The 26,351-nt window shown below is 43.7% G+C and overlaps 2 protein-coding genes across 4 annotated transcripts in view; one reads left to right on the forward strand and one right to left on the reverse strand.

Annotated features, from left to right (window-relative positions):
- Window positions 1-332: 332 nt before the first annotated feature.
- On the forward strand, window positions 333-4,479 carry MRPS24 (mitochondrial ribosomal protein S24). The gene is made up of 4 exons (XM_007528932.3): window positions 333-451; window positions 536-604; window positions 742-853; window positions 4,042-4,479. The coding sequence occupies exons 1-4, from the start codon at window positions 413-415 to the stop codon at window positions 4,323-4,325; spliced, it is 504 nt and encodes a 167-aa protein (XP_007528994.1). The 5' UTR covers window positions 333-412; the 3' UTR covers window positions 4,326-4,479.
- A 7,231-nt stretch (window positions 4,480-11,710) lies between these two features.
- BLVRA (biliverdin reductase A) overlaps window positions 11,711-26,351 on the reverse strand; it is a 58,586-nt gene continuing 43,945 nt past the window's right edge. For all 3 annotated transcript variants that reach the window (XM_060198808.1, XM_016190734.2, XM_060198801.1), the window contains 4 exons: window positions 25,436-25,533; window positions 16,070-16,177; window positions 13,689-13,860; window positions 11,711-12,078 (listed from right to left, as the gene is read on the reverse strand). In XM_060198808.1, the coding sequence (XP_060054791.1) occupies window positions 11,820-12,078; window positions 13,689-13,860; window positions 16,070-16,177; window positions 25,436-25,533 (637 nt within the window). In that variant the 3' untranslated portion in view covers window positions 11,711-11,819. The remainder of the gene's footprint in view (window positions 12,079-13,688; window positions 13,861-16,069; window positions 16,178-25,435; window positions 25,534-26,351) is intronic.

The following is a 26,351-nucleotide window of genomic DNA, read 5'->3' on the forward strand; positions in this document are numbered from 1 at the left end:
AGAGCACAGAGGTGCCTGAAATTATGTATTTTGATGATTAAATTTCCGAGTCTGAAATACGATGCAAACTACAACCGTGGTAGGGTAGAGAGGCGTAAGGGTAAAATCGTTCCTAGGTTGTAAAGAAAACTCCAGTTCTCAGCACTACAAGGCGAGCACAGACCAACTCTAATCACCTGGTGCAAGGCTCAAACCCTTAGCGGGGTCTGGCCCAGCTTCTGGTGCACCAGGCTCCTGGCCTTGAGCCCGCCTCCCTCAGGCCCCTGTCACTCCACAACACAAGCCCCGCCCCTATATGGTTTCATCCTTGAGGCAGCGTCTGGGAGGTTGACCTTTACCCCTGACGTCGCCCCGCCTTCTCCCGCCCCGCGGCACTGTGATTCGTCCGGCGGCGCTCTACGCTCGGTCCAAGATGGCGGCGCCCAAATGCGGCCGGGTGCTCCTGTCGAGGGTGAGTGGGTGACAAAGGAGAAGAAACCTGGGTGGGCGGGAGCCGGGGACCTAGTTCCTGTCTCTCACCTTCCCTGTCCCGCAGGTGATACCCTGGAACCTCGAGCTGCCTTGCTTCAAGAGCGCCCTGCACACCTCCGCAGTCTGCGCTAAGGTGAGCGCGGTCAGGGCTGGGGTTTGAGCATGGTTGACGGAGTTGAAGTCGGAGACTTGGGGGCGGGAGGCGGGAGGGGGGGTCAGGGGCGCGGCTAAGGTCTGGGGACACCGAGTCACGGCCTCTACTTTTCCTAGAACCGGGCGGCCCGCGTCCGAGTGAGCAAGGGAGAAAAGCCGGTGACCTACGAGGAGGCGCATGCGCCGCACTACATCGCGCACCGCAAGGGGTGGCTGTCGCTGCACACAGGTGAGAGGACGACGCCTGTTTCTGTGGCTGGAGGGGAAAGTGGGCGTGTCGAGGCACTGGCTTGGCTTTTCTTAAAAGTGATTTTCACAAAGTGGATCTATGCCAAAGGTCTTTTTAAAAATTTAATTTAATTTTTCATTTCTAAAAAGGAAACATTAAACCATAGGATAAGAGGGGTACAACTTCACACAATTCCCACCACCAGAACTCTATCCCATCCCCTCCCCTGATAGCTTTCCTATTCTTTAACCCTCTGGGAGCATGGACCCAAGATCATTGTGGGATGCAGAAGGTGGAAGGTCTGGCTTCTGTAATTGCTTCCCCAATGAACATGAGTGTTGACAGGTCGATCCATACGCCTAGTCTGTCTCTCTTTCCCTAGTGGGGAAGGGTTCCGGGGAAGCAGAGCTCCAGGACACATTGGTGGGTTGTCTGTCCAGGGAAGTCTGGTTGGCATCATGCTAGCATCTGGAACCTGGTAGTTGAAAATGGAGTTAACATACAAAGCCAAACATTGTTGACCAATCATGAACCTAAAGGTTGGAATAATGCAGATGAAGAGTTGGGGGTCCTCCATTTTGTAGATAGCTAGTAGGCATATTTTAGTTATATTCCAAAGGGCCTGTGGTTATACTAGTGGGCTTTTTTTGTTGGCCTCAGCCTGAAATCTGATATGCAGGTAAATCCTAATTATTGTCTGGGGAGGTGATGTTATGGCTGGCAGAAGGACCAGAAAGCTGGATCAGGCAAGAGAGTAGCTCCCTAATATGGGAAAGGTGTATAAATACTATTGACTGTAAACCCCATTGATTTGATGTGATCTGGGGCCCATGTGACCTCTGCATCCCTGTAGATCTGAGCTCATATTCTGTGGTCATCAGTAGGAACGTTCCAGGCTGCCCCAATATCAGGACCCATCTTCCTCAGGTGTAGCATAGAGTATGTTGTTCAGCCTCCCTTTGGAGGATGGAACATTCTACCATTGTTGATCCAAGTTGAGGGCAAGGTCCTATGGGGGCCCACAAAGAGGTCTATTGTGTTGCTCCTGATAGGAATGATTGATAACAATAGAGAGAGGGATTTATTCAAGGTCTAGGCCCATCATGTTTGTTTGGGAAACTCAGGACTCCCTGAATAGGGCCCCAGCTGCCAAAGGTCTTCTTATGCAACTCAATCAGTGGGAAAATAAGAAGGGGAAAAAAGGTAGACACTTAAAAGGAAGTGAAAAAGCAGAGACATTTAGGTCAGACACGTCGCAGGGGGCTTACTTATATAGTGTGAAGCTTTGCTGTGTGTGCGAGCCAGTTTTGAACCTACTACCCAATGTATGGAAGAAAGCCTCTGTACTGTGGTGTCTTTCTCTCTTTGCACCATGTGCGCTTAACCCGGTGCACCGTTGTCCGACCCCTGTCTTTCTCTGTTTGCCTCCTTGCCTTCTCTGTGTCTAAAAGGAATGTTACAGGATATTTGAAACAGATAAACAGCTGGCCCCCCTAAAAAAGAAATTGGGGTTCAGTTGAAATTATTTACATGTCTGAAGACAATTATTCCTGTATTACTATTCATTTATGTGTACTTTGTAAAGATGTAATATAGCTTAGAGGTAGTGAGATGTGTGAAGCCCCATAGATTCCAGTGGTTTGGATGAGTACTCAATATTGCAGCTTTCCACTGAAGCATATTTTTTTATCTACAAGTGTATCCCATTATTCAGTTTTCACACTTGTCAATTTTGAATATTTTTGGTGCTTTCATAGTCATTGTCAGACCAATAGAACAGCATCTTTCTAGCATCTATCTATATCTATATATATATTTTACGAGAGTACTGCTCAGCTCTGGTATGGTGGTGCCGGGGGTTAAGCCTGAGATTGGTAGCGAGGGTATGAAAAATTTTTTGCATATCCTTTATGCTTTCTTCTCAACCCCCAGCTTAGATTGATTAAGACACTGCCTTATTTCAGGCTCATGTTATAAACAATATATACTTTGTTAGTTACGAGCATGACTTGACTTGGTTTTTCTTGGGGAGCGGGGAGCAACTTGGTGCCTGCACTACAAATCCACTGCTCTTGGAGGCCATTTTTCCCATTTTTTGTTCCCCTTGTTGTTATAACTGCTGTTTGTTGGATAGGACAGAGAAATGGAGAGAGGAGGGAAAGACAGAGGGGGAGAGAAAGACAGACACCTGCAAACCTGCTTCACTGATTGTGAGGTGACCCCCCTGCAGGTGGGGAGCCGGGGGCTTGAACCGGGATCCTTGCTCCTTTACTTGAGCTTCGAGCCATGTGCCCCTTGTTATTTATTTATTTATTTGTTCCCTTTTGTTGCCCTTGTTGGATAAGACAGAGAGAAATTGAGAGAGGAGGGGAAGACAGAGAGGGGGAGAGACAGATAGACACCTGCAGACCTGCTTACCCCCCTGTGAAGCGACTCAACTCCTCTGCAGGTAGGGAACCAGGGGCTCGAACCGGGATCCTTATGCCGGTCCTTGTGCTTTGCACCACGTGCACTTAACCTGCTGTGCTACTGCACGACTCCCATATTCTATTTATTTGATGAGAGAGAGATGCAGAGAGAAAGACAGAGAGAGCAGAGCATTGCACAGCTCTGGCTTATGGTGGTATTGGGGATTGAATCTGGAACCTTAGAACCTCAGGCATGAAAGTTTTTTTTGCATAACCATTATGCTGTCTCCCCTAAACTTAATTTTTTAATTTTTTTTCTTTTATTATCTTTATTTATTTATAAGATAGAGACAGTCAGAAATTGAAAGGGAAGGGGGAGGGGTAGAGAGGGTGAGAGACACCTGCAGCACTGCTTCACCACTTGTGAAGCTTTCCTCCTGCAGATGCGGACCGGGTGCTCGAACCTGGTTCCTTGCGCATTGTAACACATGAGCTCAACCAGGTATGCCACCACCTGGTCCCTCCCCTAAACTTTATAAAGTGCTATTATTGCAGTGACAGAAGAAGAGATAAGATACAGGGATGTGGGATGGATTTGGGTATCCTTGGATGTTATGTCTGGAATTTTTGCCAGTTCTCTGTGGCACTTGACTCTAGAGCACCACTTTACTCTGCTACCTGCAGTGTCAGGGATCAAACCTGGGACCATATACATGCAAGCCTGCTCTCTACCTGTTGAGCCACCTTCCTGACCACATGTGGTGCTCTTCTTTCTTTAAGGGAACCTGGATGGAGAGGACCATGCTGCAGAGAGAACTGTGGAAGATGTGTTCCTTCGAAAGTTCATGATGGGTACCTTCCCAGGCTGCCTGGCTGACCAGATTGTCCTGAAACGGCGGGCCAACCAGCTGGACATCTGTGCCTTGGTCCTGAGACAGCTGCCTGCATACAAGTTCTATTTCCTTGTGGGCTACAGTGAAACTCTGCTGTCCTACTTTTATAAGTGTCCTGTGCGTCTTTACCTCCAAACTGTGCCCTCAAAGGTTGTGTATAAGTATATCTAGGACAGTTTTTTTTTTTTTTTTTTTGCATCAAGCTCTATCTTGCAAAGGACAGATACATGTGGAAAAGGAACGAAGTACAAATGGAAGAAATTTCCCTTCAGAGTACAGAAGCTTCATTTTCAAAGCTGCTGTTGAATAAAGTGAATATGCTGTTGCCTCTTGGTGTGTCTTAACTTTTTTTATATTTATTTATTTTCCCTCTTGTTGCCCTTTTTTATTATTGTTGGAGTTATTGTTTTTATTGATGTCATCATTATTGGATAGGACAGAGAGAAATGGAGAGGAGAGGGGGAGAGAAAGACAGGTACCTACAGACCTGCTTCACCACCTGTGAAGCGACTCCCCTGCAGGTGGGGAGCTGGGGCTCGAACTGGGATCCTTGAGCAGTCCTTGTGCTTAACGCCATGTGCGCTTAACCCGCTGCCGCTGAGCTACTGCCGGACTCCCGGTGTGTCTTAACTCTTAGGTGAGGCAGCCGCAATAGGAGTTCTTTGAGGAGGTTGCCAATTGTCTGAGGTTTAGGTAGTAGTTACAGTCCAGTGACTATATCAGGTAAACACTGTTGGATAGTTTACCTCAAGTTGTTTTTTCTCAAGATGAAAAGGTGCATTTTAAATGGTTATAATACTGTTAATCTCTTGGAATCACTCGATTGAAGAAAATAATGATTTACAACAGTTGTCACAGTACAGTTTCTTATCTTCCCATGATAGTTGTCTCCACACCACACTTACTGAAGTTTTTTTTTTTTTAAATATATATTTTATTTTTGAGAAAGATGCAGAGAGAGGAAGACAGAGAAACACCAGAGTACTGCTCAGCTCTGGCTTATGGTGGTGCAGGGGATTGAACCTGGAATTTTGGAGTCTCAGGCATGAGAGTCTGCATAAACATTATGCTAATCTCCCCCCCCCCCTTACTGAAGCTTTCTATTGCCATCTTGTGCCATGTCCCCAATGCCTTCTCAACCCCCTTTTTGCTCCCCCCCCTCAAAGTCCTTGGCTCTTCGACAGTGGACCACAACTAATGTTAAGCTTAAAGGGGGGGGAGGGGACATGTAGCAAATTGACTGTGAAACTTGTCATTGTAAATTTTTTTTGTTTGTTTTTGCCTCCAGGGTTATTGCTAAGGTTCTGTGCTTGCACTATGAATCCTGTAGCCTTTTTTTTTTTTTTTTTTTTTTTTTGGATAGGACAAATTGAGAAGGAGGGCAAGATAGGGAGAAGGACGCCTGCAGATTTGGTTCACAGCTTATGAAGTGACGCCCCTACAGGTGGAGAGCTCGAACTGGGATCCTTGCGGGGCCCTTGTGCTTAGTCTTATGTGTACTTAACCTGGTGCGCCACCACTCAGCCCCCTCATTGTAATTTTATTCCAAAGAGAACTGAACAGTTGTATTTCATTTCCAGGTATTCATTTTTCCAAAATTACTTTAATGCTTATCCAATTTTTTGTTTTTATCCAGAATGCTGCTCAGCTTTGGTTTATGGTGGTTCTGGGCATTGAACCTGGATCATGGGAGCCTCAAGCATAATCACTAATTTCCCCAGCCCATACTCAGTATTTACTAAAGTTTTTTTTTTTTTTTTTGGTATCCAGGGTTATTGCTTGGGCTCAGTGCCTGCACTATGAACCCACTACTCCTGATGGCCATATTTTTTTCCATTGTTGTTGGATAGGACAGAGAGAAACTGAGAGAGGAGGGGAAAATGGGGCAAGAAAGGTAGACACCTGTGGACCTGCTTCACCCCTTGTGAAGTGACCCCCTACAGGTGGGGAACTGGGGGCTTGAACCAGGATCCTTGCACTGGTCCCTGCTCTTCCCACTATGTGTGCTTAACCCAGTGCACCACCCCTGGCTCCCAAATAAGTTTTTAATTCTGCACTAGACACTCATCTAACATGGAAACCATTGAGCAGAATTTTCTGTTCCAAGATCCCTGCCTTGGTGACATTTGTATCCCTTTGGAGGGGGCAGGGAGAGCTAGTAGACTCCAAGCAGAGTTAGGTGGCACACTAAGTGGAGGAAGAGCATTTAAAAAATTACACATTGGGTGGGGTGGGGGCGACAGCATACTAGTTATGCAAAAATACTTATGCCTGAAGCTTCAAAGTTCCAGGTTCAGTCCTCCACATCACTATAAACCAGAGCTAAGCTGTGCTCTCCCGTGTGTGTGTGTGTGTGTGTGTGTGTGTGTGTGTGTGTGTGTGTGTGTGTGTGTGTGTGTGTTGGGGGGGAGTAACACATAGTGCTGGTTGGTAGGGCAATGATTGCCAAGTTTCAACTTTACTCTGACACTAACTTTGGCCCTCACCTTGACTTGACCCCAATAGAAACCCTTAATTTGATCCTTAATCTCAACCTAATCTTACTTTGCCCAGGATCTCACCTAGGCCCTTCCTTGATCCTGTCTCTACCTCTGACACTAGCTTTGACTGCCCCCGCATGCCCAAGTCTAACTATTTGCCTCACATCCACTACAGTCCTCACAGGCGAACTTCACTCTGAAGAATTAATTATCCTAATGCTATCCTGGCTTCATCTCTAGAAATAATGTTACTTAGGTCTTAACCATGATTTTTTAAAAATATTTATTTTATTTATTTATTCCTTTTTGTTGCCCTTGTTGTTTTATTGTTGTAGTTATTATTGTTGTTGGATAGGACAGAGAGAAATGGAGAGAGGAGGGGAAGACAGAGAGGAGGAGAGAAAGATAGACACCTGCAGACCTGCTTCACCGCCTGTGAAGCGACTCCCCTGCAGGTGGGGAGCCGGGGATAGAACCGGGATCCTTATGCCGGTCTTTGTGCTTTGCGCCACCTGCGCTTAACCCGCTGCGCTACAGCCCGACTCCCAACCATGATTTTTTAAAAGATATTATTTTAATGAGAGACAGAATGAAAGGGGGAGAGACTGAAAGCATAACTTAAAATTTTGAACTTGATAATCACTTAAATCTGACCCTATTCAGATTTTCTGATTCTGATATTGACCCTGAAACTCAACAACAACTAGACTTTGCCCCTCATATAAATCTTATCCCATTCATGATTCCGATTCTGACACTCAACCCTGAAACAGATTAGCATTCAGATCCCAAGACTCTGATACCCTGACAACCAAACTCAGAACCTGACCCTCACAGCACCTCTTCTCACTTTGACTGACACTAAAACTGAGCCTTGGAACCTGGATTTGACTTCATGTAAATTGGATCCTCATCCCATTCCTACTTCTCTCACTGTAACACCAACTACCTAAAGGTCTCCTGACCTGGCTGTGACCTTAGATCCATTTCCTTTCTTTTTAAAAATATTTTATTTATTAATGAGAGGGATAAGTGGAGAGAAAGAACCAGACGTTACTCTGGTACATGTGCGGCAAGGGATTGTACTCAGGACCTTATGCTTGAGAGTCCAACAATTTATCCATGGCACTACCTCCTGGACAACAGATCCATTTTCTTTTCTTTTTTTTTTTGCCACTAGGATTATTGCTGAGGCTTAGTGATAACACTAAAAATCCACTGTCCTGGTGGTGTGTTTTTTTTATTTTTAGTAGGGATAGAGAGAGTGAGCGGGGAGTTGGATGGAGACAAGGAGAAAGATACCTGCGGAAGTGTCTCCCCTACAGGTGGGGAGCTGGGGCTCAAATCCAGGTCCTTGTGCATGGTAATGTGTGTGCTCAACTAGGTGCACCACTGCCTGATACTTATATCCATTTAAAATTAATTTTTTTTCCTCCAGAGTTATTGCTGGGCTCGGTGCCTGCACCATGAATCCACCGCTCCTGCAGGCCATTTTTCCCCCTTTTGTTGCCCTTGTTGTTGTAGCCTCATTGTGGTTATTATTATTGCCATTGTTGATGTTGTTTGTTGTTGGATAGGATAGAGAGAAATGGAGAGAGGAGGAGAAGACAGAGAGGGGGAGAGAAAGACACCTTAGACCTGCTTCACTGCTTGTGAAATGACTCCCCTGCAGGTGGGGAGCCGGGGGCTTGAACCGGGATCTTCACACCGGTCCTTGCGTTTTGCGCCACATGCACTTAACCCAGTGCACCACCGCCCGACCCCCTAAAATTAATTTTTGTAAATTGAGTTGGGCATCAGCACACCTGGTTGAATGCACATGTTCATGCACAAGGACTCAGGTTCAAGCCCTGGTCCTCTTACCCGTTGGGGGAAAGTTTCATGAATGGTGAAGCAGTGCTCCAGGTATCTCTCATGCTCCCTCTCTACATTCCCATACCTTCTCAATTTCTCTGTCTTATCAAATTAAAAAAAATATTAAAAATAAAATTTTATTTTAGTGCACTGCATTGTTTATCCACTTCACCTGGCATCATTTGTTGAAAAGAGTATCCTTTCCCCACTGAGTGGTTTTGACTCCTTTGTCCAGTTATCAGTAAAATGTCTATGCAAAGATTTAATTCTGTCCTACTGACCTACATGTCTATTTTCTGTGCCAGTGCCATATTGTTTTTTTACTGTAGCTTTGTAGTATAGTTTAAAATCAGGAAGCATGATGCTTCTGACTTTCTTCAGTACTTTTCCCTCATGATTGCTTTAGCCACTTACGGTCTTTTGAGGTTCTGTACATTTTAGGTATTTTTTTTTCCCTCCTTTCTGAAGAATGTCTTGGAATTTTGACAGGGATTGAATCTAAAATGCATTGGAGGGCCAGTGAAATATCTCACTTGGATAGTGGGCTGCTTTGTGGCTCAGGTTTGAATCCAGTCCCCACCACACTGAAGAAAGTTTTGGTGGTGTGATCTCTATCCAAAGTAAATAAATAAATAAATAAATATGAAAAATGCTTTAGAAAAACAGATATTTTAATTCTGACAATTCATGAACTTAAGGTTTCTTTTCACTTGTTTTAATTTTTTTATTATCTTTATTTATTTATTGGATAGAGATAGCCAGAAATCAAGGAGTTCTTCTCCAGACTACCAGGAGGAACATATAGTTTGTCTTACTGGTCCTAATACATCCATTAAATGTTACTGGGGACTGTGTCTATGTAATATATATATTTTTGCCAAGGGGTTATAACCAGGGCTTGGTGCCTTTATAGGATGAACACACCATTCTGTGTGGCCTCCCTCCTTTTTTTTTTTTTTTTAATATTTATTCATTTATTTATTTTTCCTTTTGTTGCCCTTGTTTTATTGTTGTAGTTATTATTGTTGTTGATGTCGTTGTTGTTGGATAGGACAGAGAGAAATGGAGAGAGGAGGGGAAGACAGAGGGGGAGAGAAAGACAGACACCTGCAGACCTGCTTCACAGCCTGTGAAGTGACCCCCCCACACACCGCAGGTGGGAAGCTGGGGGATTGAACCGGATCCTTACACTGGTCCTTGTGCTCTGCGCCACGTGCACTTAACCTGCTGCGCTACCACCCAACTCCCGCCTTCCTCCTTTTTTTTTTTTTGTTTTATAGATGAAGAGGGGGGAGGGCAATAGAGGACAGACAACTGCAGCACTGCTCCATCACTTTTGAAGCTTCTACTGGTGTGGACTGGGGGCTTGATCCCAAGTTCTGGCACATAGTAATGTGTGCATTCTACCAGCTATGACACGTCCCAGCCCACTGTAGTATTCGTTTACAGAATCCTCCTTACCTAACATAGTTATCTAGTGAGCATGTTTGTTGAGGGAAGTAAAATTCCTTAAGCCAGGGAAAAGGATTCAGAGGCACAGTTTTGTAGTGGCTCTAAGCACAGGTGGGGTTTAAAGTCTGGCTCTGTTATTTACTAAGTGGGTGACTTCAAGTAAGATTTTCCAACAGACTAAGGAAAGCAACCCATCTAAGGAGGCTGTTGGAGAAACCAAGACACCACTTAGACAAGTTCTTGGTCCCTCCTTCCTTTCCTTTTCTTTCTTTTTCTTTTTCTTTTTTGCCTCCAAGGTTATCACTGGGTCTCAGTGCCTACACTATGAATCCACTGCTCCTGGAGGCTATTTTTCCCCCTTTTGATGCCCTTGTTGTTTATCATTGCTGTTGTTATCATTTGTTGTTAGTATTATTGTTAATTGCTGTCATTGTTGTTGGATAGGACAGAGAGAAATGGAAAGGAGGGGAAGACAGAGAGAGGGAGAGAAATATAGACACCTGCAGATCTGCTTCACCGCTTGTGAAGTGACTCCCCTGTAGGTGGGGAGCCGGGATCCTTACGCCAGTCCTTGGGCTTTGGGCCATGTGTGCTTAAGCCGCTGCACCACCGCATGGCGCCCACATTTTCTTTTTTTTTAGATTTTATTTTTGTATTATCTCTATTTATTTATTTATTGGCTAGAAACAGCCAGAAATCAAGAGGTAACTGGGCAATAGAGAGGGAGAGAGACACCTGCTACACTACTTCACCATACACAAAGCTTTCTCTCTGTAGGTGGGGGATGAGGACTCAAACCCGGGTCCTTGAGCATTTTAACATGTGCACCACCATATGGCCCCCCTTTCTTCCTTGTTTCCTTCCTTCTCTGCCGGGCACATAAATTAAAAGACCTACATAGAGTGAATCAGGAGAATATGCACTGTGTTTATCTATTTTTCCATTTCACTTCCTTTGCCAAGTTCTTTTTCTTTCTTCTCTTTCCTTTTTTTTTTTTTCTCTTTCTTCTTCTTCTTTTTTTTTTTTTTTAACCAGAACACTGCTCAGCTCTGGTTTATAGTGGTGCTGGGGGGATTAAACCTGGGACTTTGGAGCCTCAGGCATGAGTCTCTTTGTTTTTTTTTTTTTCCTCCAGGGTTATTGCTGGGCTCTGTGCCTGCACCATGAATCCACCACTCCTGGAGGCCATTTTTTCCCCCTTTTGTTGCCCTTGTTGTTGTAGCCTCGTTGTGGTTATTATTATTGCCATTGTTGATGTTGTTCGTTGTTGGATAGGACACAGAGAAATGGAGAGAGGAGGGGAAGACAGAGAGGGGGAGAGAAAGACAGACACCTGCAGACCCCCTTCACCGCCTGTGAAGCGACTCCCCTGCAGAAACACTGTGGGGAGCCGGGGGCTCGAACAAGGATCCTTACGCCAGTCCTTGCGCTTTGCGCCACATGCGCTTAACCCACTGCGCCACTGCCCGACCTCCTTGCCCTTGTTGTTTTATTGTTGTATTTATTATTGTTGTTATTGATGTCGTTGTTGTTGTTGGATAGGACAGAGAGAAATGGAGAGAGGAGGGGAAGATAGAGAGGGGGAGAGAAAGACACCTGCAGACCTGCTTCACCGCTTGTGAAGCGACTCCCCTGCAGGTGGGAAACCGAGGGGCTCAAACCAGGATCCTTAAGCCGGTCCTCATTCTCCCAAGTTCTTATCTCATCCCCACTAGATGTGTCCCCAACCCCAACTATCACTCCCAACACAGCTATCGACATTCAACACAATCCCATTTACCCAAGTTGCATTTAATTGTAAGAATAGAGATAAAGGTCAACTCTTAGTAAAAATCAAAACTCTGGTTCTGTCTCAGAAATGCAGATGTGCCTCTCTGATTTACTTCTGCGAGTAACAGTTTTTCTGGATTTCTTCTGCCAGCCCCAAACAATGCAGGATGCGTTTCTTTTCAGCAGCCAGTTCCTTTTCAGAGAACTGGCCCAAGAGTTTCTGCACAAATATATTTTGATCTTTCAGGAGTATATTCTTATTGATGCCTACATTTGGCATATTCTCTAGGGCCCCAGATTTGAAATGGAAGCTTAAGTATCTGTTTCTCTTTAAACCTTGTCCTTTCTCTTCAATCCATGTCAGTGGGCTGCAAAGACAAGAAAGCCACAATGTGAGGGACAGACTGCAAGCAGGTGCCTCATGCCCCCTGGCTACCAGGTCACAGACCCTCACTCTGTACTCACAAAATGGAAGGAACACAGGTTTGCTAGTTAGTAGCACTGAGGCTTCTTCATAAGTCTGGGATCAGAGGCTAATAATACCCAACGTGACAGGTAAAGAATATGATAAAAATATGATGTGTTTTCTCTGATGTTCTTTTCTCATGCACTTCCCTCTATTCTTCTTTTCTTTCTCTCTAGGTAGTGAGTAAGACAAAAAGGCAGAGAGGGAGGGAAAGAAGCTACAGCAACAAAACTTCCTTTACTGATGTGGGGGCTGGGCTCAAACATGGGTCATGCATAGGGCAAAGCAGAGAGCCATTTCAACAGCTCTCTCATGCAGGTCCACAGGTGTCTATCACTCTCTCTCCCTCCCCCTCCTCTCTCAATTTCTCTCTGTTCTATCTATAAAATAGAAAGAAAAAAAAAAAGGGGGGGGAATGGCCCCAGGTGTGGTCCGGGAGATGACACAGTGGATAAAGCATTGGACTCTCATGCATGAGGAAGTGAGTTCAATCCCTGGTAGCACACGTGCCAGAGTGATGTCTGGTTCTTTCTCTCCTCCTATCTTTCTCATTTATTAAAAAAAAAAAAAGAATAAAATGGCTCCTGGAAGTGGTGGATTTGTAGTGCTAGCACTGAGCCCCAGCAATAAGTCTGGTGGCAAAAAAAAAAAAAAAGAAAGAAAGAAAGAAATTAAGAAAGAAAGTAAGGGAGGGAGGTTGTGGGAAGGAAAAGAGAAAAGATAAGGGGGCTGGGAGATGGTGCATCTGGTTCAGTACATATGTTGCCGTGAGCTGCTCCCACCTGCAGGGGGATGTTTCTATATAGCTCTCTTTTAATTTTTTATTACATTTATTTATTTATTGGCTAGAGATGGCCATAAATAGAGAGGAAAGGGTGTTAGAGAGGGAGAGAGATGCTTGTAGTCCTGCCTCACCACTTCTGAAGCTTCTTCCTGCAGGGGAAGACTGGGGGCTTGAATCTGGGTCCTGTGCATTATAACTTGTGTGCTCAACCAGGTGTGCCACCACCCAGCCCCTTTCTCTATCTCTCTATCTTCCCCTCCTCTCTCAAATTCTCTCTCTCCTATAAAAAAAATAAAATAAATAAAAAATTAAGAAAGGAAAAATGGCCACCAGGAGCAGAAAGAGAGGGGGGGAGAGAGAAAGAGAAAAAGTGAGATGGAAAACGTTTGGGGAAATCCATGTCACAGAGATGACTGACTTTCAGCTACTTCATCTGTTATCACTCACTGGTGCATCTCAGGCAATCTACTCAAACCCTGTAAGCCTCTGTTTACTCGGAGGTAAAGGGGGCCAGATTTGCCGTATTTACCATGAGGATGGAATGAAGTACCTGACCTCCCTGCAGAAGCAGACAGCCCTCCTGGAGTGTGTGGGTGTGGGTGGAGGTGCGGTGGGGGTGGGCTGCATGGGGGAAGGGGCTCTTTGGGATCCCTCTAAACCCACCCTCTTAAACACATAATAGTCTCAAGTTTTCTTCTCAGTTATCTTCACAGTTTCCCAGGACTTACCGCTTGTTCTCAGTCTCCAAGCACACGGTCATTTTCATATATTGATCCTCCTTTCGCTCTTCCAAAGTGGCAGATACAAGAGAAAGCTCCCCAAAGAGAGACACCAGCCAGGTCAGGCGAGAAATACCACTGAACGAGGGAAAGCCAAATCTTTCTTCTTCCAGTGGGCCAGCTGTGTGTGGAACCACAAAATAGTGGGATGTGAGCAGACAGGAGGTGTGTGTGGGGGGTGCCACAGCAGGTTATCGAGGGAATAAACAAAGGTGGGTAGATGATCCGGACAACTCAGCTGTACTGTGCATTTACTGCATGCCTTCATCTGATTATTAATAATACTAGATGACAATCCAGGTGCTGGGAAGACAGCATAATGGCTGTGCAAAAGACTTCCATGCCTGAAGCTCCAAGGTTCCAGGTAATCCCTGGCACCACCTTAAACCAGAGCTGAGCAATGTGTCTCTCCCTTATTAAAAAATAAATATATTTAAAAACCAATATATATGGTTGTCAGAAAAGTTATGGTGCATTTTTGCATAGAAAAACATATTTTTTTAAAAAAAGATTTGTTTATTTATTCCCTTTTGTTGCCCTTGTTGCTATTGTTGTAGTTATTGATGTCATTGTTGTTAGATAGGACAGAGAGAAATGGAGAGAAGAGGGGAAGACAGAGAGGAGTAGAGAAAGTCACCTGCAGACCTACTTCACTGCTTGTGAAGCGACTTCCCTGCAGGTGGGGACCCAGGGGCTCGAGCCGTGATCCTAACGCCAGTGCCTGTGCTTTGCACCATGTGCACTTAACACGCTGCAGCTACCGCTACCGCCACCGGAAAAACATATTCTTAAGGGCAGGGGTAGACAGTGTAATGGTTATGCAAAGAGACTCTCATGCCTGAAGCTCCAAAGTCTCAGGTTCAATACTCTGCACCGCCAGAGCTAAAGCTGATCAGTACTCTGGTTAAGAAAAAAAAAAAAATTCTTAAGTGCCAGGTAGTGGCGTACCTGGCTTAGTGCACATGCGCAAGGACCCAGGTTCAAACCCCTGGTCCCCCCCCACCTGCAGAGGGAAAGCCTCACAAGTGGTGAAGCAATACTACGGGTACTTTGTCTCTCTTTCCCTCTCTAGCCTCCCCTTCCTCTTAGTTTCTGGATATCTCTATTCAATAAATAAAGATAATTAAAAAAAAAAGTCTAAAAAAAATGAAAAAAACACATATTCTTCAAATAAATTTTTTTTAAGAAAGGAGAAAAATGGGGGGCAGCTGGTGGTGCACCTCGTTGAGCACATGCTACAGTGTGCAAGGACCAGGTTCAAGCACCTGGTTGTAGCCTGCAGGAGTGGTGAAGTAGTGCTGCAGGTATCTCGGTCTCTTTCCCTCTGTATCAGCCCTATCCTTTTCAATTTCTGGCTGTCTCTATCCAATGAAGAAATAAAGATAATAAAACTTAAAAAAAATGGCCACCAGGAGCTGTGGATTTGTAGTAGAGGCATCGAGCCCCAACAATAACCTTGGTGGCAAAAAAATCAAAAATAATATAAAGAGTGAGAGAGTCAAGGGAAAGAGGGAAAGGTACCATAGAATCAAGCTTCTTCCAATGAAGCAGCATCCAGGCCAAATCTGGGTCATGTACATGGCAAAACAGGTGCTCTATCCAAGTGAACTATCTTGCCATCCCTCTCTATCCAGGGTTATTGTTGGGGCTTGGTGACTGCACTACAAATCCACTGTTCCTGGCGGCTATTTTTTCCATTGCTGTTGTTGCTGTTGTTGTTGGGTAGGACAGAGAGAAATTGAGAGAGGAGGGGAATACAGAGAGGGGGAGAGAAAGACAGACACCTGCAGACTTGTTTCACTGCTTGCAAAGTGACACCACTGCAGGTGGAAAGCCTGGGGCTCGAACCAAGATCCTTGTGCCAGTCCTTGCGCTTCATACTGTGTGCTTAACCCTCTGTGCTACCGCCCAGCCCCTGCCCCTCTTTATCTTCTTTTTAAAATTTTTTTAAATTATCTTTATTTATTGCATAGAGACAGCCAGAAATCAAGAGGGAAGGGGGTGATAGAGAGGGAGAGAGACAGAAGGACACCTGCATCCCTGCTTCACCACTCAAAGCTTTCCCCCTGCAGGAGGGGACCAGGGGCTTGAACCCGGGTCCTTGTGCATTGTAATACATGCGCTTAACCAGGTGCGCCACCACCTGGCCCCACCCGGCCCCACCTCTTTATCTTTTTTAAAAGAGGTTTCAGGGGCCAAGAGTAACTCATTTGGTAGTCTTCAGTAAGAATGAATGAATGAATGAATGAATGAATGAATGCAAGCTCCCATGCTAGAGAGCTAGGAAAGACGCTGGCTATGCATGATCTGTGATGCCACCTAAAACTGACCTGTGAAGAGCAGAGAGCCTTTCAATAGGTCTTTCCCCACCACTTCTTTTTTCAGAAATGCAAATTCCTCCATCAAGAGTTCAATATGCTCCTCATGCAAGACTTTCCCTGTCACAACAAAACATGGAGTGAGAAAAGCAGTCATCATCAACCATGTAACATAGCAGTACATCTCATCAACTAGGTCTCACTTCCTTCAAACCCAAACACAAGGACTTTGGAGCCGCCCTGGGCATCACCAACCCTGCACTATCCCCTACCCCTAGGCTGAAAGCGGTGCTGCTACAAAATTTACAACTACAAACCAAAGAAAGCAAGGCCAGATAAACTCAGGCAAGTGTCTGAGTCAGCTGGCAGTTAATGTCTGCCCTAGACAAGTGGGCATAATGGGACATAGAAATGTAAGGAAGTGGGATTGAGAGGGGCGGAGGGAGAAGGCCGCACAGAAGCAACATTCCGCAGGGTGAAGATGCTTGGCTTGACAGTTAGAAGCTCTGTTGGGCGCCTGAAGAGCCAGAGGGGGAGTGCCGTCACAACACCTGACCTTCCCTTGGTGCCATGGTGCTCCTGTACAGTGCCGGCTCAGCCCCAGCCCCAGCCCCGGCCCCTGTGCATGGCAAGGCATCTGTCCTACTGGCGTCAAAGCCACAGCATGGAACATACCACACAGAAATGGGCTTGAATTACATAGTTTACATAACAAGGACTAAAAATCCTGGAAGCAGAGGCCCAGGAAGTGGAATAGTTAATGAAGCTGTGTACACTTAAGTGTGAGATCCTGACTTTGATCCCGACATCATCACATGTACTAGAATGATGCTCTGATTCTGTATCTCCCTCTGTGTCATCAATAAATAAATCTTAAAAAAAAAAAAAGAAATGTAGGGAAGGGGGCAGTGGGGATAGCGTAATATTTATGCAAAATGACTTTATTTTTTATATTTATTTATTCCCTTTTGTTGCCCTTGTTGTTTTATTGTTGTAGTTATTATTGTCGGTATTGATATCAGCATTCTTGGATAGAACAGAGAGAAATGGAGAGAGGAGGGGAAGAGAAAGATAGACACCTGCAGACCTGCTTCACTGCCTGTGAAGCGACCCCTCTGCAGGTGGGGAGCCAGGGGCTCTAACCGGGATCCTTATGCTGGTCTTTGCGCTTTGCGCTTAACCTGCTGCGTTACTGCCCGACTCCCCCTTTTTTTTAAAAAAAATTTTTTACTTATTTTATTAATAAGAAAGATAGGAGGAGAAAGAGAAAGAGCCAGACATCACTCTGGTACATGTGCTGTCAGGAATTAAACTCAGAACTTGATGCTTGAGAGTCTAGTTCCTTAGCCACTGAGCCACCTCCTGACCACGCAAAATGACTTTCATGCCTGAGGCTCAGAGGTCCCAGGTTCAATGCTCAGTACCATGAAAAGCCAGAGTTGAGCAGTGTTCCAATTAAAAACAAACAAAAAAATTCTATAGGAATTTAGGAAAGAGACTGGGTGTTGGTAGACTTGGTAGAAATATATATATTATTACCATGCACAAGTAGCCAGGTTCAAGCCCAGTCTCCACCTACATAGTGAGAGCTTCATGAGTGGTGAAGCAGTGATGCAAGTGTCTCCCTTCCTATCAGCCCCTTCCCTCTCAATTTCTCTCTGTCTCTATCAAGAAAACAAGGGGAAAAATGGCCACTAGGTGCAATGAATTTGTCGTGCAGGCACCAAGCCCCAGCAATAACCCTGGTGGTAATAAAAATAAATAAATAAATAAAAATGAAGAAAAAAAGAAAGAAATTTAAGGAAAATCAAGAAGAAAAAGGATTGTCAGGGTTAAAGGAGATGAACTAAAATTAGATTATTTCACAGGACTGGAACAGACTTTTTTTTTTTTTTTACAGATTTTTAAAAAATATTTATTTTATTTATTTATTCCCTTTTGTTGCCCTTGTTGTTTTATTGTTGTAGTTATTATTGTTGTTGTCGTTGTTGGATAGGACAGAGAGAAATGGAGAGAGGAGGGGAAGACAGAGAGGAGGAGAGAAAGATAGACACCTGCAGACCTGCTTCACCACCTGTGAAGCGACTCCCCTGCAGGTGGGGAGCTGGGTTTGAACTGGGATCCTTATGCCGGTCCTTGTGCTTTGCGCCACCTGCGCTTAACCCGCTGCGCTACAGCCCGACTCACCGAACAGACGATTTTTAAAAAAATTTTTCTTTATTGGAGGATTAATGATTTACAGTCAATTATAAAATATAATAGTTTGTCCATATATAACATTTTCCAGTTTTCACATAACAATACAATACCCACTGGGTCCTCCTCTTCCATCATGTTCCAGGATGTGAACCTCCCCCACCCTTACCCCAGAGTCTTACTTTGATGCAATACACCAACTCCAGTCCCCGTTCTGCTTAGTGTTTTATTTTCTGATCTTGTTTTTCAGCTTCTGCCTATAAGTGAGATCATCCCATATTCATCCTTCTGTTTTTTTTTAATTTTTTTATTGGGAGATTAATGGCTTACATTTGACAGTAAATACAACAGTTTGTACATGCATAACATTTCTCAATTTTTAAAAAATTTTTATTTATTTATTTATTTTCCCTTTTGTTGCCCTTGTTGTCTTTTTTTATTGTTGTTGTAGTTATTATTGTTGTTGTTATTGATGTGGTTGTTGTTGGATAGGACAGAGAGAAATGGAGAGAGGAGGGGAAGACAGAGGGGGGAGAGAAAGATAGACACCTGCAGACCTGCTTCACTGCCTGTGAAGCGACTCCCCTGCAGGTGGGGAGCCAGGGGCTGGAACCCGGATCCTTACGCGGGTCCTTGCGCTTTGCGCCACCTGCGCTTAACCCACTGCGCTACCGCCCGACTCCCATTTCTCAGTTTTCTATATAACAATACAATCCCCACTAGATCCTGTGTCATCCTTTTTGGACCTGTATTGTCCCCCCACCCACCCTAGAGTCTTTTACTTTGGTGTAATATACCAACTCCTGTTCAGTGAAGAATGTGAAATAACTATTTTTAAAAAGCTGAGTAGTAGTCTTTTGTGTATATAGACCACAGACCACAACTTACTATCTGTTGTTGGGCACCTAGGTTGCTTCCAGGTTTTGGCTATTATAAATTGTACTGCTATGAATATAGGTATACACGTCTTTTTGGATGGGTATCTTTGGCTCCTTAGGATATAAATCTCCAAGAAAGGAATTGCTAGGTCATAGGGTAGGTCCATTTCTAGCCTTGTGAGTGTTCTCCAGACTGCTCTCCACAGGGGCTGGACCAATTTACATTCCCAACAGCAGTGCAGGAGGGTTCCTTTGTCTCCACATCCTCTCCAGCATTTGTTGCTGCTACTTTTTATGATGTATGATATTCTCACAAGAGTGAAGTGGTATCTCATTGTCTTTATTTGCATTTCTCTGACAATAATGACTTGGAGCAATTTTTCCATGTTTGTTGACCTTTTGGATCTCTTTTTTTTTTATATTTATTTTATTTATTTATTCCCTTTTGTTGCCCTTGTTATTTTATTGTTGTAGTTATTATTGTTGTTGTCGTTGTTGGATAGGACAGAGAGAAATGGAGAGAGGAGGAAGACAGAGAGGAGGAGAGAAAGATAGACACCTGTAGACCTGCTTCACCACCTGTGAAGCAACTCCCTTGCAGGTGGGGAGCCGGGGTTTGAACCGGGATCCTTATGCCGGTCCTTGTGCCTTGCACCACCTGCGCTTAACCCGCTGTGCTACAGCCCGACTCCCTTGGATCTCTTCTATGGTGAATATTCTGTTCACATTTTCTCCCCATTTTTGGATGGGGTCATTTGTTTTCTTGTTGTATGGTGAGCTCTTTATATATTTTGGCTATTAGCCTCTTGTCTAATGTATCGTATGTAAAGATCTGCTCCCACTCTGTGGGAATTCTCTTTGGGTGGTGGTTTCTTTTGCTGTGCAGAACTTTTTAATTTGATGTAGTTCCACTGTTTTACTTTTGTTTTAGTCTTCTTCATAACTGGATTCGTAGCATTGAAGATGCCTTTAAAATTTAGAGTTCTGCCTCTAAGTATTTGCTAGATTCTGGTCTTAATATTCAAGTCCTTGATCCACTTGGAATTTACTTTTTTAAAAAAAAAGATTTTATTTATTTATTAATGAGAAACATAGGAGGAGAGAGAAAGAGCCAGACATCACTCTGGTACATGTGCTGCCTGGGATTGAACTCAGGACCTCATGCTTGAGAGTCTGATGCTTTATCCACTGAGCCACTTCCCGGACCACGGGAATTTACTTTTGTGTTTGGTGAAATATAGTGGTTCAGTTTCATTCTTCTGCACGTTTCAAACCATTTTTTTCCCAACACCATTTGTCAAAGAGACTCCCCTTCCCCCATTTAGTGGTCTGGGTACTTTTGTCTAACTAAAAATAGATTATTTCACAGGGCTGTATGAAATAGATGATTCTTAAAAAAAAGAAAAAAAAAAACCCTGATGTTCCTGGGGGAATGTTGACTCTACTGCAGAGCCATGTCCCAGATAGGAACATCTTCATGCCTGTTTCATGCAGCTGCAGAAGAGTCAATGACACGTTCTACAAATTCTACAGTGCTCAGTGTGGGCACTGCTGGAGGGACTAGGCGTCTCTGTAGCAGCTGTGTCCCTAGTGGGTTTCCAGCTATGAGTGCCAACTCTGCCTTGAGTTTCTTGGTTGGTGTGGAAGAAAGCTGTTGGCAGAGGTGGCAGGAAGTGCATCCCATCTGAGTTAGTGCTGGCCTCACCAGTGGGGGCAGTGGGGGGTGGTGTGTGGGGACGTACCCCCTCCTGAATGCGATGTTTTGGGTTCTGGTCACCTCAGGCATTTACAGGACAGTTAGCATTCTTGCCGTCAACCAATGCTCTTCAATATTTACCCTGTTTGCACAATTCATAAAGCTAAGTATGATTTTAAAAACATGATCTGGTGTGTGTGTGTGGAGATAGCATTATGGTTATTCAAAGAGTCTCACATGTCTCACATGTTTGAGGCTCCAAAGTCCTAGGTTCAACCCTCCATACCATCATAAGTCAGTGCTGATCAGTGCTCTGGTTAAAAAAGAAAAAAATCTGTCAGGCAGGGAGGTATTTCAGTGGTAGCTTATAGGACTTGCAGTATGAGATCTCAGACTCTTTTTCTTTTTCTCTTCCAGATAATGGCTGAAATACAGAGAAGGAAAAGAGACACTGCAGCACTGTTCTCCTTTCTGTAAAGCTCCCATGTGGTGACCTGCTACATGACTCCCTGTCCTTGCACAGGACAGAGTGTACATTCTACCAGCTAAGCCATCTCATACCCACCCCCACCCACCTCTGAGCAATGAGCACACTTAGAGTACAATCTTGAATGTTAAAATGCCATTCTCCACACTGCTGGTGGAAATGGAAATTGATATAGTCATGGAACACAGTATGGAGGCTCTTTACACATTAAAAGCAAAACTGCTACATAACCCAGCTGTTCCCTTTCTGGGTATTTGCAACCTTTAGCTTGACAAGATGTTTGTCCATTGTTGGATGAGTAAAGAGAATATGGTACAAGTATATAATAAGCTATTATCCAGTCATAAAAAAAGAAGGCTAACTTGTGTTTTGTGACAAGGATGGACCTTGTTTGGTAGTACCACCCATGTGCAAGGCACTGGGTTCATTCTTTATCATTTTATTAATGAAAAGATCTTCAATAAAATGTGATCAATTGTGGCCCAGGAGATGGCACTGTGGAAAAAGGGTTAGATTCTGAAGCATGAGGTCCCAAGTTTGATCCACAGCAATGCATGTACCAGAGTTGTGCACTGGTTCTCTTGTCTATTCAGTGGCAAATGAATTCATCTCTTAAAAATTGTGACTAGTCTATCTTGATAATAAGTACACAATACTCTTGTGGTGATTTTAAACAGCTTAACAATCAACCATGACTCTGGGACCAACTGGTGATTTTTTTTTTTATAATTTATTTCTTTATTGGGGAATTAATGCTTTACATTCAACAGTAAATACAATAGTTTGTACATGCATAACATTCCCCAGATTCCCATTTAACAATACAACCCCCACTATGTCATTCATCATCTTTCATGGACCTGTATTCTCACCACCCACCCACCCACCCCAGAGTCTTTTACTTTGGTGTAATACTCCAATTCCATTTTAGGTTCGACTTGTGTTTTCTTTTCTAATCTTGTTTTTCAACTTTGGCCTGAGAGTGAGATCATCCCATATTCATCCTTCAGTTTCTGACTTATTTCACTCAACATGATTTTTTCAAGGTCCATCCAAGATCGGCTGAAAACGGTGAAGTCACCATTTTTTACAGCTGAGTAGTATTCCATTGTGTATATAGACCACAACTTGCTCAGCCACTCATCTGTTGTTGGACACCTGGGTTGCTTCCAGGTTTTGGCTATTACAAATTGTGCTGCCAAGAACATATGTGTACACAGATCTTTTTGGATGGATGTGTTGGGTTCCTTAGGATATATCCCCAGGAGGGGAATTGCAGGGTCATAGGGTAGGTCCATTTCTAGCCTTCTGAGAGTTCTCCAGAATGTTCTCCACAGAGGCTGGACCAATTTACATTCCCACCAGCAGTGCAGGAGGGTTCCTTTGACCCCACACCCTCTCCAGCATTTGCTGCTCCAACTGGTGATTTTTGTTGTTAATTGTTCACCACACTTGGTTCATGTATTAGAGATCTTCAATAACAAATGTGGAAACAAAAATAATTTTTTGAAGTGAATTCAACTTCATTTAATCCATACATATTTTAGTTTTCTCAGTTTTAATTTAATCCATACATATTTTAGTTTTCTAGAGGGACTCATCCAGTTACTATAAAAAAATTTCTGGAGGATAACAGCATAAAGGGGAAAAAAACATCAAACATAGTATAAAAGGAAAAAATAAAGTGGACTCCAGACCCCAAAACACATAAATTACATTTGTCCTTCAGCAGGAAAGACTGAAATCAAAGCTCCATCTCCACTTATTGGTCATGTTGACAGTTTTTTTTTTAAATTTTTTATGTTGATAGTTTTTAAAAGAACTTATTTATTAATGAAGGAGATAGGAAGAGAAAGAGAACCAGAGCATCGCTCTGTAATATGTACTGCTAGGGACTAAACTCAGGAACTCATGTTTGAGAGTCCAACACCTGCCAGACCAGCATATTGCTAGATTTATGATCTGGCACAAATGATTTAACTTTTCTAAGCCATGGAGCCCCAAGCTAGAGAAAATACCTACACCCAAGCATTTCTAAGAAAATTAATTAAAATAGTATGTAAAATGCTTAGCAGAGTTCCCCAGTTTCTTTAAATTTTTTTTTTAATTATCTTTATTTATTGGATAGAGACAGTCAGAAATTGAGAGGGTAGGGGAGAATGAGAGGGAGAGAGAGAGAGACACCTGCAGCCCTGTTGGATAGTATGCCAGCTCCCCCTGGCTTCTGCTTAACCATATGCCTATATAGGGATAGATTTAATCCCATTCAAAGATTTGGTCTATTTACATAAATCACTTTTACATTTACATAAAGCACTCCCTCCAGGGCATTGGTGGTTCAGTGATAGGATTCTCGCCTGCTTCGCCCCCTCCTTGTCACACTCTGATTTTCACCAGTCACTTTTCTCTCCACCCTCTCTATATCACATCCTGTTTCCACCCTACTTGGAGAGTATAAAAACAGCTGCTCTTCTGACTAAAGACACTTGGAAATTGCTTTCCGGCTCCGAGAGTTCCAGAGTCTATCTCCTGCGAAGTTAGTGCGCACGAGTTCCTGATCCCTCTCCCACGCAGCAGCCTAGATCGGCTCCAGTTGAGTTCTCTCCAACCCAGAGAGCACTAGCTCGGGAAGAAGTACCCTCAGGCTATCCCGGCACAGTCCTACTTCACTGCTTGTGGGGCCCAGGGGCTTGAACCTGGGTCCTTGCGAATTGTAACATGTGTGCTTAACCAGGTCCACCACCACCTGGCCCCTCTTTTTAAAACTTTTACATAAATTATTATATTTATTTATTTATTGGATAGACACAGTCAGAACTCAAAGGGGCAGGAGGAGATAGAGAGGAACAGAGACAGAGAGACACCTGCAATCCTTCTTCAACATTCAGGAAGCTTTCCCCCTGTAGGTGGGGATTGGAGGCTTGAATCCTTGTGCATTGTAATGTATGCATTTAACCAGGTGCACCACCACCTAGCCCCAGAGTTCCTCAGTTTCTGGCAAATAATATTTACTAAATGGTGTTTCTCTTGAGAAACAAGAAAAAAATTAAATATGTATTGTTGCACACACATATATGACTCTTACTTGGTTCTTTTATTCATTAGCAACAAATGTTACATGAATAAAACTAAAATAATCTCATGACACTAGAACAGGTGGAAGATAATTCCTTTCTCTTCTCTCTTTTTTCTTTAAGATTTTATTTATATATTAAATGATAAAGATAGTAGGAGAGCGAGAAAGAACCAAACATCACTCTGGTACATGTGCTGCTGGAGATTGAATTCAGCACCTCATCTAATGCTTTATCCACTGTATCATCTCCTGATCTACTCTCTCTTCTCTCTCTTTCTTTCCTTTTCCTTTCTTTCTTTTCTTCTGTCCTTCCTTTTACCATCAGGGTTATTGCTGGGGCTCAGTGCCTCCATTGGATCAACCTTCTCGTGGTGCATCCCGTGAGTACCCATTCATTGGGGAAACTGACGATCCTTCCTAGCCGACTGAATCCACATGGATCCCAGTCACTTTCAAAGCCAGCAACAAGCAGCTCCTGACAGCTTTCAACCTGACACTGTTGACTGGCTATGGAAGAAGGGCAAACGCTAGAAGAAGAAGAAGTGCCTCCATGACAAATCCACTGCTCCCAGCAACCTCATTTTATTTTATGGATTGATTGGATAGAGACAGAGAGAAATGGATAGGGAAGGGGGAATAGAAAGGGAGAGAGAGAAAAAAAAATAAAGAAGGGACAGATTTATATAGGACACTGTTTTACACCTTGCAGGTGGGGACCAGTCTTTGAACCTGAATCTTTGCACACAGTAATGTGTGTACTCTTAACAGGTGCACCACTGCCAGCCCTAACTAATTCATTAGTGTAAAAGAAGCTGGTAAAATTTCAACTGAGGTTTGAACATGCTCACCCATTCTTACACACACACACACACACACACACACACACACACACACATCTTCAGTTAGTGGGGTGGGACCCTAAGGGACCAGGAACATATCAAACATGGGGTTAAGTTTTAAGGTATTAACATAGCACCACAGAAATCTTAAGAGGAATAAACTGTTAATAGGAGGGTTTGTGCTCTAGAGACAGAACAAATGTCACCTTTCTGTTCAGCCAGTGCCCACAGGTCCTCAGCTGCTGCCAGAGACAATGCCATGGGATATTCCACAAGGACATGCTTGCCAGCATTCAGGAACTGCCTTTGGAGAAGAAAAGAAAAACACACTTCAAATGGCTTTGCTAAACTGTCCTGCAGGCATGTTATAAATGCCCCCCAAAGAATGCCTGTGTAGCTGCATCATGAAAGAGAGGGCTAAGAGTCAGGGCCAGAGGGGGAATCGGAAAAAGAGCAGAGCTCATGCTATTCATTTTATTAATTGTTGTCGTTATCTCTGGGATTCACTACTCCAGGTTAACTTTTTTCAGTTAGAGTGAAACAGGAAGGCAGAGAAAGAGAGAGAGAGAGAGAAGAAACCTTAGCACTGAAGCTTCCATGAATACAATGGGGGCTGGGTTCAAGCCTAGACTGTGCATTACACTATCCAAGTGAAAAGTGTAAAGCATTACACTATCCAAGTAAACTGTTACACGGCACCCTCCCTCATACTATTTTTATTTTATTTTATTATCTTAAAACTTTCTTTTATTATCTTTATTATTGAATAAAAATGGTCAGAAATTGAGAATGTAGAGGGAGATAGACAGGGAAAGAGACACAGATATCTGCAGCACTGCTTTATCACTTGCAAAGCTTTTCCCCTGCAGGTGGGGACCCGAGGCTTGCATCCAGGTCCTTGCACATTGTAACATGTGCACTCAGTCAGGTGCACCACCACCTGCCCCCTCCCTTCCTATTTTTCCAGCACAGTTGGAGTTGCCTATTGCTTGAACATTCATCTTCTCATTTACTATATAGTCAACGATGTATTATTTATCAATTTCTCTGGAGGAGAAATAAAGCTACATTAGCAGGGAAAGTGTTTGTTACTAGATTACAGCTATAAACAAAGATTACAAG

The sequence above is a fragment of the Erinaceus europaeus genome, chromosome 1 (genome assembly GCF_950295315.1).
Source record: "Erinaceus europaeus chromosome 1, mEriEur2.1, whole genome shotgun sequence".
In the NCBI taxonomy this organism is placed as follows: domain Eukaryota; kingdom Metazoa; phylum Chordata; class Mammalia; order Eulipotyphla; family Erinaceidae; genus Erinaceus; species Erinaceus europaeus.

What these genes read in the sequence shown, in the direction of transcription:
- MRPS24 (XM_007528932.3), top strand. Translation starts at nt 413, where the DNA reads ATGGCGGCGCCCAAATGCGGCCGGGTGCTCCTGTCGAGG. An exon ending in GCCGGGTGCTCCTGTCGAGG is followed by an intron (nt 452 to 535) that starts GTGAGTGGGTGA and finishes CCTGTCCCGCAG; the next exon opens with GTGATACCCTGGAACCTCGA. An exon ending in GTGGCTGTCGCTGCACACAG is followed by an intron (nt 854 to 4,041) that starts GTGAGAGGACGA and finishes TCTTTCTTTAAG; the next exon opens with GGAACCTGGATGGAGAGGAC.